Genomic DNA, 13,170 nt, shown 5'->3' on the forward strand with positions numbered 1-13,170 from the left:
CCTAAGGTGCGTTCAAATCCGCAAACATAGGCGAACGTTTGCAAACAGGTCCCTGTTTGCCTTGAATATCTGGCGAAAACAGTCTGAGGAGGTAGTTCACCATGAACATACAGAACATGCCCCTGTACTGTAAGTTCTCATCTTTTACCTCTACCTGTTTTTACCCCTACCTGCAGTAGTTTTCATTGACATTTGTTCAGATGTTCTGTGTGAGTCATATACCAGTAAATCATTACACAGCGCTGCCCACGAACTGCTCTGACCCTCGTCAATATGCTACTTGTTGACCTATGAACAGGTTTCTTGAAATAGTGTGGCTACGAAATGTTTGCAAATTGAATTTAATCACACTGGGCATAGAATCTCTATGTATTCATATGCATTCCTTCAGACATAATAGTTGTACTGTTCAACAATTTATTCAAACAGTCCTCAGAAAAAGGAAAATGAGAGGAACCAATCAAAACCCTCCATCTCTAAATAACTCAAAATTCAAATGAAGTACAAATGTGAGATGTGACAAATTGAGCATCCGACCTAACTACACGTATCTATGGCTGGATATGGTAAGAGGAGCTGGGGCTGATTGAATGAGACTGGAATTTCACTGCACAGCTGCTGGCCCCTCTTGTGTGCTCTTTGTGCAGTTCATTATGTAATAAGGACACTCCCTCCACTCCCCCCACCACTCCACTACTCCATTCATGTGTAGGCTCTTTCTACCAGCGTGCACTTTTCAATCCAGCAAAAGGTAAATAACAAAATGCTGTCTTACTTTTGCATTTTAGTCAATACTTTGCATATTTTGTATCACTGGGCATGTTGGTACTGAACAACTTTTGCCAGACATGCTGTACAGTATGTACATTGCGAGAGAGCTGAGACGGACAACACAAAGCAGCAGCGATTTCAATGTGTTCTCCACGTGTTGTATGTGTTTACTCCTCTAGAGGTGACTACTCATCACCACACCACATAATCACTACTCGTCATGGCAACCACGACAACCCAGGCTGGCTATGAAGGTGACTACGTGCAAAGATTTCAGTTCTTCCTCCAGCATTCGGGGGAACACATAGCCATGCGAGAGTTCATGGACAAAGTTCTCCCTGGTGAATTTGCAAGGTGGGAAACGGCTTCAATGTGCAAACATGCTTCAATGTAATGCTTACAAATGTTGAATGTTCTCATGCCTACACGGATTGTCCGAATTATGAATATCCTCATGCATAAAGTTAATCCACAAACACCAAGACACTCAGGAAATGTGGGGATGGGGATGGAGGAGTGAGATATTGAAATCTCAGACTCAAGTAACATTATTACTCTGCTGAAATGTTGAAATATAACTTGAAGAAAAGTATAATGTTCGAATTGCAGACTTTGCCTTACGATGGCATGATTTCCCTGCTGCACAGCTCAGATTCTTAAGGCCTTCAATGCAATAGAAATGCAAGACAGTATTGTGAAATAGTATTTCTTGAATGCTATCTAAATCTACATTAAACCATAATCAGATATTCCAATGAAAGTGGCTTCAGTTCAATTCCAAGAGTGCAGGACTGCAAGTCTCTGATACTGTTTTAAAACAGTACTGGTAAAAGGTCAAAGTTCATAATATGTAACGCTTAATGTATTTTAAGAAAACTCATGGGGTCTAATGTAAACTGGTAAGGGATAATGGATGACACAACACAAAGCCATGCCACAAAGTGGAACTAGTTGTCCAAAAAAGGATACTGAAAGGGAGACTCTTGCCTGAAACACTTTATGTTCAAGTATAATGAAGCAGCTTTAAATGATTATCGTAAGGGTTTTTAAATTTACTTTTTATGTAATGTGAGGAAGTGGTAAGCATACATAGGATGCCATACAATGCTTAAGACACATTGGAAACTTGGAAAACACATTGGAAATTATTATGAAAAGAAAAATCAACAGCATTTTATGTGTTGTAGAATTGGAGAGGGGAAATCTGACCTGAACTTTCTTGGTGTTGGAAGTGGCCAAGGTAAGTTGACGTTGTGAGTTCCATGTGCTGATTCCTTGTTATTTGTCTCCATCTGCTGACCATTCCTGATCCCTCCACGTCATTCTGTCCTGCTTGAATGGCAGCATTTGTCATGTTTATGGTTATGGTTATGGCTTCTTAGCAAACACTAACAATAACAATAACTGTTACACCATCATTAAAATGAAAAGTTAGAGGTAAAATCGTATCGCCACAATTAAAGATAAAACTCATAAAGGACTAAATAATGCAACAGAATAATAACAAAAACAAACCAGTATGATAACCATTATGATTATGTATGTTTATGAAACCATAAACACACACAAACCATGACTGCAAGGAGAATTAATTAGCTAGGTGCGAGGTCTCAAAGACAATCACAGATGACTCTTGATTGTGACCTCTTGGTGGAAAGCAGACCCAGCAGGACTGCAGTGGGCAAGAGGGGAGATAAAGATGGTACATGGAATTAAGATAACAAGGTGCAGATCCAGTAAGTGACCATTAAACCAAAGTGAGGAATCTTAATTTTGGCTGCCATAGGAAGCCAATGAAGAGTGACTAATAGCCAGCTAATTTATAAGCCAGCCAGTCCTGTTGGAAATGACCATAACCTGCACAAAAGGTTTTGTGGCATATTGTCTGAGATAAGGTCTGATCCTCTGAATATTGTGCAGTACAAACAACATGCCTTTGTGACTGAGGCTACAATGCTCAGAGACATTTTTGGTCATCAATTATGACACTCGAGTCACACACAGTTTTAGCCGGGATCAATGAAGAGGAGCCAAACTGGATGCTGATATATTAAGAGCTACAGTAGATTAGAACTGGGAATACCAGAAACTCAGTGTTGGAGAAACTGAGCTGAAGGTGTTGAGCTTCCATCCAGACTGAAACATCCCTGAGGCACGCAGAAATCCAAGCAGAAATAATGGAGTCATCTGGTGGGAAAGACAGGTAAAGCTGAGAGTTATCCAACAGAGAGGTGACTCTACTGAGGAGAGAAAGAGCACATCCATAAAACCAGACTCCTAATATGGCCTAGTAGGTTGTTCAGAGAGACAGGAAATCAGAAGTCTAGTTCTAGTTCTTCATATCAGATGAATTGAGTGTACTTTTCTTGAGCAAAGCTGGTTGATGTCAATATTTAATCTGAATTATATTTAGATATAAAATACTGTATGCACAATACATGTAAGTGTTATTCTACAACTATGCGGAATCATTGTCAATTTGTATTAGATACAGAATTGTGGTCAGTATCAAATCTTTATTAGATACGGAAGTGTGCAGAATCAATTCTCCATCTGTATGGCATGCAACATTTTTGACACAGAGTTTGTCTTCAACAGGTGAAATGGACTCTCACATGCTGGGTATTCTGCAGTCGAAGTTTCCCAAGACTCCAATCAGCGCTCACATTGTGGAACCAAGCAAAGCACTCATTGAAAACTTTAAAGGTGATACCGCTGCCATGACCCCCCCGCCCCCCCATCTCCAAGATTTAATAACTAAATATATGATATTATACACTGAGTACTAAATATGCCTCCATCTTCCCCTACAGCTTCAGTGGCTAAGGCCTCCAACCTCCAAAAGATTCCATTCACCTGGAATAATGTATCATGCGCTGAATATGAAAAACAAGTTAAGGACACCAGAGACACAACAAGATTTGACTTCATGAACATGATTCAGGTACCGTTGTTGTATTATGATAGTTAATGATTCAGTTTGAATGATTTATTCATACACCATCATACTGTACATCATAGTGATATCAGACCGTGATAAAGGGATGATTATGGTGGGGATTAAAATGTCAACTATGTTAGAAACACACATATTGTCCGTGACACATCAACTTGTATGTTTCTAACTCATTCATCTGAACCCATTCACCCTCTGCAGATGCTATACTACATGGACGATTATGTTGCTGTCATCAAGTTTTTCCACGGCCTGTTGAGAGAGAAGGGAAGACTCATGATCATTCATGAAGCAGGTAGACCTCAAATAAGCATGGCCATTTCAGGTCAAGAAACAAATCTCCAAAACATCGATCTGCTACAGTAATTTCCTATTAGTCGTATTGTCTATAAACTACAGGACAGTGTTTTATGTCAGAAACAAAACTATAGTAATACCATATTAACTGCCACAATATTAACATCACAGCTAGAAGAAGACATTTTGCAAAATCAGTGTTTAAGCTGTGGTTAATAGTTGAGAACTCACCCCACGCACCCTTAGTCTCATTGTTGTACTTTCACTCCCATTTAGCTGGCAGTGGCTGGGGTACTCTGTGGAGCACCTTCACACAGGATCTCTGCACCAAGTCGGTCACCAAGTACATTTCTGATGCCGACATCAAAGGCGAGCTGGACAAGATGGGTCTGAAGTACGAGGAGCACAGCATCCCCAACACCATGGACATCACCGAGTGCTTCGTCCAGGGCAGCAAACTGGGAGCGATGCTGCTGGACTTCATGACTGACCAGGATAGCTTTGAAAAGGCCTTCAGCCCAGAGATGAAAGCCAAGATTCTGGACATGCTCCGCAACAAGTGCTGCACAGAGAAGGACGGCCGTCTGCTGTTCAACTGCAGCCTGACTTGTCTGCTCGTACACGCTTAACTCACACATTCTCTGTTCTGCCCCACATACTGTAATACTGTTAGCTGTAGATGGCAGACATGCATGTTATGTGTAGTTAACCCACACACTCTCTGTCTTACCACACAATACTGTTAGCTGTAGATGGCAGACATGCATGTTATGTGTAGTTAACCCACACACTCTCTGTCTTACCACACAATACTGTTAGCTGTAGAGATGGCAGACATGCAAGTTATGTGTAGTTAACCCACACACTCTCTGTCCTGCCCTATCACATAATACTGTTAGCTGTAGATGGCAGACATGCATGTTATGTGTAGTTTCAGCATAATGCTACAATCTATACATATTTCTGACATCTCTACACCTCTATTTCTTATTTCAAAAGCTTTTAGATGTTTTAAGCGTCTTACATATTGTTTTGTTTTTCTTTAGGTACAATCTGAAAAACATTTTATAATGTCAAATAGATGTACCGGTGTGCAGTATACACACAGCACCACAGTATTTAGCATCTACACCAGAAGATGGCGCTCTTGCCTTTTACACTCTAAGTGAGGCAGCGCGTCCACTTATGGGGAATGTGGCCAGCAGAACAAAAATTGACTATGATACCTTACAAAATGCAAAATAGCATTTATATGATGCTCATCAGCAAATTGATAGCCTAATTAGCTGAGTTGCATGGTCAATCAGCTCAAATTATGCGACTGCTGTGAAAAGTCATTTTCAATTTGAGCAATAAAATATGGATTTGTACTGGAGTTGTTGTGTAATTCCAGACTGATTACTACAGAGAATGCATAATCGGTTCTCTTCATTTACATCGATGTGCTCTTGTCAACCCTAAACTGAACACAAGCGCCAATAAATTCTTCCCAACTTTTGACAAGCCGCAAGGGCAAGTCAGCATCCCTACTGAAATTTCCACGACGACTTCTGTCAGTCTCTGTCTCCCAAGTCAGGTTAAGGGTTCATCTGAACGACGCATTCTACTATTAGAGAGTGACAGAGCATTTGTCACTGAGATAATAAGCCTCACGGCCATGGAGAGAACAGATGCCAGGAAGACTCCATCCTTACACACAGTGTTCCATTCCCCGAGGCTCGAGCTGCTTGAAAACACCCTAATACAAACAAAACTCCAGTGCACCACAGAGTTCACAGGCCCTTTATGTGCCAGTTCAGCTGCAGCTTTAGGTGCTTATAGAGGAGCTGACATGTTTTGAAAGCCGTCGTCGCATGAACCATGCAGATAAATTTGCTCTGGTTACTTGGGTAAACACTGGGTGGCATTTCATCCTCAACCAGGGACTTAAACAACTAGTTTCCTGGCCTGTCTACAGCAGGTGGTGTTTGTCACTGACACCAACTGTAAGAGAGAGACAATGTGTTAGTAAACAGGTAGCACAATTACTGTAGATTTGAATGGTACTGAAGGCAGTTTTAGAGTGTGTATGCTTTGTGATATGCACTTCATTTAAGCTCACACCTCATTTAGCCAAAACACAGGCAATATCCACCTGATTACAGAAGCCTCTTTAATGCAAACGAAACAGAAAGTTTTATGGACTTGATGAATGAATTAGCATAAGTTTTAGTTGAGCATATGTTGAACACTTCTTCCATATACAGTATACTGTGATTGATAAGGTTCTACTTTCTTTCATCCTTCCATTCCATTCTCTTCATTCCCATACTCCTGTTTTCTTTTTTTTCTTTTCTTTTTTCTTTTATTAAATATGATCCATCTCTCTTGCGTGGACAGTGCCTGGGCCGACAGCTCTAAGTCAAAGTTAGTACCTGCCGTTTTTCACGCTGCCCACACCTCGCAGAAGGTGAATAAAAGCCTTTCCCATTAGGGGCGCGTTCAGCGCTCTTTTGCTCTCTCTCTCCCTGGCCTTCTCCCGCTATCAATCACAGCCTCTTATCACCCATCATGTCAGAGTGTAGACCTCTCGGAGACTTCAGCAGGACATAAACTCGCCCCTTTAATGTATCAAACAGGCTTTAATGGGCAGAAGCTGAAGCGCGACCTTGAAATATGGCCCTGATACAAAATCCTCCGAATGGCTGGTCTCCTCAGCATTTTCTCCATCTTCTGCTTTATTCCCTTCTTCCTTCCCTTGCTCCTCTAGTCTTGTATCTAGTGGTATTTAGCACAATGCAATGCAGCTATTAAAAGACACTTAAAATATATTTGCATTCATCAGAGTTTTTCCTTGAAGTCTTGCAAAACTGCTCAATGAGTATAACAGATTGACTAATACATTTGAAAAAAAGACTCCCTTGATTCCAGTAGAGCCAACAGCTTTAACAATGGTTGAAGCCTAAGTGTTTTACTGAAGGGTAGCCAATGCTACTGCTTTATTACATGGACCATTAACTAAAGAAATCACAGCTGAATCATTTAAAGAAGAATCATTTAAGAGCATTGCCACCTGAAAATCTAAACCAGTACACAAATTTGTTTCACATCAATGTGTGGATATGTGAATTTGTGGACATATAATTTAGTGTAGTGCTGTAGGCTACAGGGCCGTCTTTAACTGGTTTAATTACAGTGCTTTGATTGACACGTCAAACCTTTATCCTGTCTTTAAGCAGACCGTTTTAGACCTAAATCACTCAGACAGTGAGTGACAAGTACAACTCTGTTTCTGTCCACCCCCCTCCAAAGTGATAGGTTTAACTAACTGTACATTTTGCAACAACGAGAGGTTCATTTAACTGTAATGCAGCAGTATGCAGCTGTGAACAAGATGCATTAGGAAAATTGCTTGCATTGATTCCATTTGTAAAGAAGAGCCATTACATTGTCTTGGACATTTGGTAAGAGGCTTCTTTATCATGGCTATCATTTATGGTGGAAATAGTGGTAGGGATGCTGGTTATGCTGGGCCTGATCAGGTATCAGGGTTAAATATAGTCCTCACCAATTGTGCTCTTGCCATCTGAGTTCTGTTATGGGAGAAATCATCATTTCCCCTTTATTTTGTGGCTGACAAAGGCTTAAATCAATTATTCTGTTGCAGAGTAGACCAGTCATGGGGTTGAAATATGATGCCGTCCACACAAAATGAAAATCTAGATTAGCTTCACCTACTTCATTAATCTCGTCCAATCCATGGGAGCCACTCAATTCAAGATGTATGCACTCGTCTGATTAGATGTGGGAGATTAGAGGAGATGGCAGTGATTTACGGTCTGTTAATGATATTATTATGGGTTATAAACGTATTACACATGCCACATATTTAATCTCCAGCAATGAAAAGAAGCCATTATGGAAATTCTATTAATTGCCCCGATTCATGGCTTGATCCATGACTTGGAATTGAATATGGCTCTAAAAAAAATAATCAAATCTTATTTTGGTTCTACTTTGGCAGCGATGAATCCTCCACTTTTTGTGAAGAGATGCCGCTGCAACGCTCAGCAAAAAAAAAAAAGAGAGAGAGAGAAATGAAAGCAATGAATGATGAATTTGAGCTAAGTTAATTAGAGAGAACAACACGCTAAACTCTCCAGGCAAACCTGCCTCTGTGTCTTCTTAATTAGGAGTGATAGTCAGATGTTCACTATGTCAATACTGAGGGCCGGAGGGTTTCTTTAATCATGCTTTGTGAGTCACGACCCAGAAAAATGCCAAAGTGATTCTAATCATTTATTGATATACTGTACAGGTATCCATCATCCAATAGTTTCCTCGAACTGAAGGAGGTTCCGAAGTGTCAGCGCTGTTGTCATTTCATTTTTAACTGCCAATATTTTTGCAGGCGCTTCATTTGTTTAATAGGTAGAATTCAAAAAGGGGGCAGATGGCATTTAAATGCTAATTAAACTGGGGGAATATCTGTCCAAAGAGAACAGCACATGAAACCTGGAGCCCTGATCCCCTGCAGTGGATAGAAGGATCGCTTATATTTTATTAAAGAAGTTATGTTTTAACTTTGGTAATATTAAAAAATCCATTCCCGGCACAGATCCATTCAGGGGATGTTAAATCTTTTTCTCTCTCGTGGGAGAGTGTTCAATTGTGCATGCAAAATGAAGTTTCCAATTTAATGCACTATTTAAAAGCAGGGGTCTCTGGAGTGACCCTGCGCCTTAATAACGTCTAATAAAGTTCCCCCGGTTCACTCGGCATTCAGCTACTGAGGCTCTTGCAGAGGCAGGGAGGAAATAGAAATAGAAAGATCCCCAGCAGAATACTGAAGCTCTCCATTAAGTTGTCAGATGACGCTGTTTTGGAAAAGTTTAAAGCCTATTTACAGTTGTCTGGAGACTATGTTTCCAAACACAGTCACCAGGCTTCACAAGGTTATTCTCACGGGTGCAGGCTGGATTTCTTATCTCATTCACAAAACTCCCACATTCACAGCATGCACAAGTAGTTATTGTTTGGATGACGATGGCTTTCCCCGACAACAGGTTTCAGATTTTCAAGGCGGTCTACTTGTGTAATTACAATTTCAGTGCCGTCTTTGGATTGTGTTGGATACTTGTGTGTACATGTGTGTGAGTGTAACCTCCTGCAGGCTGATGGAATGGACTCCTCCAGTTAATCATAAATCAAAAGTGCTTTTTCTACCCGTGCCTCATCAGGCTGCCTCTCACCCAGGTCAATTTACATCAGGCTGATCAATAAGCGTATTGATGAGCATTCTGATAAAACACCATTAAGGTAACTACAGTCCAGGCTCTCTCCTGACCTGGCGGGATTGATTTCATTTGAAATGATCCATGTACATCTACAGAGGTGTGCTTGCCATTGTGTGTTTTAGCTTCTGCTCCTGGAGAGAGAGACGTTGTTCATCACTGAGCAGGAGCCCCCATCTTCACACCCCAATAAAAAGCAGAGTAATGAAGCTTCGCTGGGCGCTGTCACCCCAACGCTGCCTTATAAAGGATGACACAATTATATTTTACCAGCTTTCCAAAAACGCTGACAAGCTCTGGTTCAATAAAGCACAATCTGTACAGACTGAGGCAGCCCTGGCTTCTCTCTTTCTCTCTCTGTCTCTTCCTTCCTCCCTCTCTCTCTCTCTCTTTCTCTCTCTCTCTCGTTCTCTCTCTCTGCGTCCCAGAAGTCATAGCTCATGAACTGGACGCCTGCAACACTGTATTGAACCTGGTGGTTAAATATGAGAGATGTCTCCTGCAGCTTTCCCCACAAAACAGTGTGAAGCCACGGAGAGCTCATATAGGTTTTCTGCCCCTCGTATAAAAACTATTGAGAATGCTGGTGCACAGAAATGGGGTTCTCATTAAGCTGCGATACTTAGTATTGGGGGACAGCAAATGTGGGCTTGGATGGTCATGGTGTTGGGCAGTCATTGCCATCTGCTTCATCCACTTCCTGCTCCATCCAGCGCCCTGGTCTCTATTTATCTCTCTCCTTTTCCCTCTCCCGTTTCCTCGCATGCACTCTCTCGGTTTTTTTCCTTTCCTCCCTCTTCCACCCTTGGAGAAACACACATCTGGCCTCAGATAATCTCTCCTCTCCGAGTTTGACACGGCGTCACGCGCGAGGCACAGCTTCGTATAATTCAGTTCTCATTCACCAGCGCGGATTACAGCTGCACTCCGGCTCAAGGAATATTTCTGTGTTTTTATCCGAGGCGGCGCCGACTATTAGCTGCGTATCATCTGTCTTGTTCATCTTGTTTCTGTTGAGAAAACATATCAGATCCACACACATGGAAATGCACCACTTTCCATTCAGCCACGCTTCAGCACACAAAATAACCACATTATTTGAGCCCAGACAGCCTGTGGTCTTTGTGTAAGCCATCATCACATTTCAAGGAGATCTGAGTGCAGCGGAAAAAAGAACACTAAAAATACTTAATATTAGCAGAACCTCCAGTACAATGATGATTACATGTCACACCTAAGTGGCTAGGGTCTGCTTAGTTAGCTCGCTCAGTTGGAAACCGAATCAAAGCCGTGGCAACCACATCTCTCCTGATGGCATCTCATGCTGCTATTGTATGCGCTGGTGAGGAACTGTCTGTCATAACACAAAAGGCAAATTACTTCTTTAAAAATGCAAGGCCGTGCTGGCTCACAAACACAAACCTATCCTGTGCAGCATTGTAATTGGAATATAATTGCATAATGTGTGCATGGTACATGCATACCAATATGCTTATTGATATGAAGCATAAACATGTGCAATAAAATATTAATGCAAGTTCTCAGACTAAGTAAGGTGAATATGAAGTCACAGCTGCAGCCACATTACATATGTTTAGTGGCCTGCGTCAATCTGGATTTGATGTAGTGTAATTCTGTTAGGACTTGTAGTCATGCCGTGGAGGCAATCAAAGGAGAGTAACAATGAGCGTGATTGAACCCCATGCAATCTTAATGGTAATGAAATGTGTGCGGTGCACCCGTACGCCTGGAGCTGGGAATGTAATATCAGCGGCGGCCAACTTGTTTATTTATTAAAGGAGGGATTGTCCGCCTCACTTGCTATCAGTGAGACTTGACAGCCCCAGAGTTCAGGTGATGCATTAGCCAATATGTGCACTGGAGACGCCTCAACATCACACATCAATATGAAAATCAGTCCTCCTCCCCCCCCCACACACACACCCTCGAAACTGCCCCGGGCGCTACATCCAGCGCCAAAAAAGTGACTAATCTGAGGGTCATAAAGCTGGGCGAGGTGCCCGAGGTGGTTTTCTGAGAGACAGGATTCAGAAACGCCATCAGTTTTTCCCCCCTCTCTCTCTCTCTCTCCCTCTCTCTCTCTCTCTCTCTCTCTCTCTCACTCTCATCCCTGAAACTGGGGAGCATCTTCGTATTAGGCAATCTCTCCTAATAGTGTGTGAAATAGGAGGGATTGGCGTAACTAAGCAAGGGAGGGAATAGAATAAAATTATAACACCGAAAGGTGACCCTTAGTCGTCGGTGTGTGCATAGGATGAAACATCCTGCCACTGAGAGCCGAAGGGGGGTTTAGGTGGCTGTAAAACAGGGCTCAGGGTGCAAACCTCAATGGTCCAAGTCCATCAACTGTTAATCGAAAAGGACTGCAACATTGAGCTTACATATTATCATTTCCACAAGCTGATGGAAGTGTTTTACAAATGACTGGTTCAGGAACGGTGTAGGCTCAAGAGAACCAAAGACTGCTTTTTGTTGAAAGCCGGCAGTATAAATATTAGCTCCATAATTCCAGTATATTGCTTTGGCTATCAGCTTGTTCTTGGTAGCAATTTGTGTCCATCTGATAAACCGCACGCCTTGTAATATCAGCACTGCAATATTTGACCTTAAAGATTCCCATTGGATCTCTGCCAGTTCTGATACTATACATAACACATGGATATACAGTAACATTGAGAAGCCCTTTAATGTACTGGTTGTCTGTGTTTTCCTTTCAACGGCTGCTTTACACCGTCAGTACATGCACAATGCTGTGCATCTTTCTCGGTCGGTCGTCTGCTTGATAAGGCAGCCTGTCTAATTACAGGCTCAGTGTCTCAAAGACTGTGGAATGGAGAGAAAATGGTTTCACTCAGGAGGAAAGTGAGACAATGGATTCCCAAATCCTGAGAAAGGATTTCTATCGTGCCAGCCCCTTTGCCCAACTCTTGCGCACACCAATTGTGGCATCACCGAGTGTTTAATTACAGCTGAGTGACTTTGCAGAGAGTCCTTGACCCAGTTGAGATGCCTTATCACATCGGGCTGCGCTGAGTCAAGATTACTTTTTAAACTTCGGGAGAGGGGGGGATAGAAAACAAGCTAATGCTATTTCCCCAAATACATGGCAGACACACAGCCCAAAGCCATTTAGGAAGCAATAGCCCATTCCAAGATGTGGCATCGAGTTGGCATCCGCACAGCTTTCAAATTCCTTCTCCCCAGCCAGATGGCTGCAGAATTACACATTTTTAATCTAAACCATGAACCTCTCCAGGCTTGGGGAAATCTTCTTGGAATACCCATTTTGGATTTATTTGCAGGGGGAACACATACTGTTACCCCGAGGGTCAAACATAATGGTAAACACACCGTTTGAAGGCAAGACGCTCAAAAAAAAAAAAAAAAAGAAGTGCCTGGGCTAGTCTGCGGCTGAGCTATGTCCTTGTCGTCAGCCCGACCCTCTTCTTGGAAGGACACCGCGAGATGTACCCTGAAGATGTACTGCAGAGTTGCTGTCGTCCATCTACCTCTTTCTGTCGGGGGCTGGCAGGCGTAGGTGGGTTCTCAACGCGACGCCGCTGTGGAAATGAAGTCTGCTGGCACTAATGAATATGGAGGAAGAGAACTATCAGGCAGAGGGGGCATCTGCCTCCCGTGGCTATGCGGATGATATTTTCTATTCTTAACTATTTACTTTGTGTGATCTTGAGTTATGTAAACTCACTGGATGGCAACTCACAGAGGTGTTGGAGTCAACCTCACAACTCACTGCTGGATATGTTTGTAATGTTCTCCAAACAGGAAAAAAGAGAGCAGTGAATATGTGATTCAACTGCCACTCTCTGACACAGATATCACTTGTCATTCCAT

At 42.2% G+C, this 13,170-nt stretch overlaps 1 protein-coding gene across 1 annotated transcript; it reads left to right on the top strand.

Annotated features, from left to right (window-relative positions):
• The first annotated feature begins 515 nt into the window (after positions 1-515).
• On the top strand, positions 516-4,767 carry LOC134078270 (histamine N-methyltransferase-like). The gene is made up of 7 exons (XM_062534069.1): positions 516-751; positions 951-1,125; positions 1,959-2,011; positions 3,370-3,477; positions 3,585-3,715; positions 3,929-4,022; positions 4,301-4,767. Exons 2-7 carry the CDS (start codon positions 992-994, stop codon positions 4,651-4,653), a joined length of 873 nt encoding a protein of 290 aa, XP_062390053.1. The 5' UTR covers positions 516-751; positions 951-991; the 3' UTR covers positions 4,654-4,767.
• The last annotated feature ends 8,403 nt before the right edge of the window (positions 4,768-13,170 follow it).

Source organism: Sardina pilchardus, chromosome 4 (assembly GCF_963854185.1).
Source record: "Sardina pilchardus chromosome 4, fSarPil1.1, whole genome shotgun sequence".
NCBI classification, from domain to species: Eukaryota; Metazoa; Chordata; class Actinopteri; order Clupeiformes; family Clupeidae; genus Sardina; species Sardina pilchardus.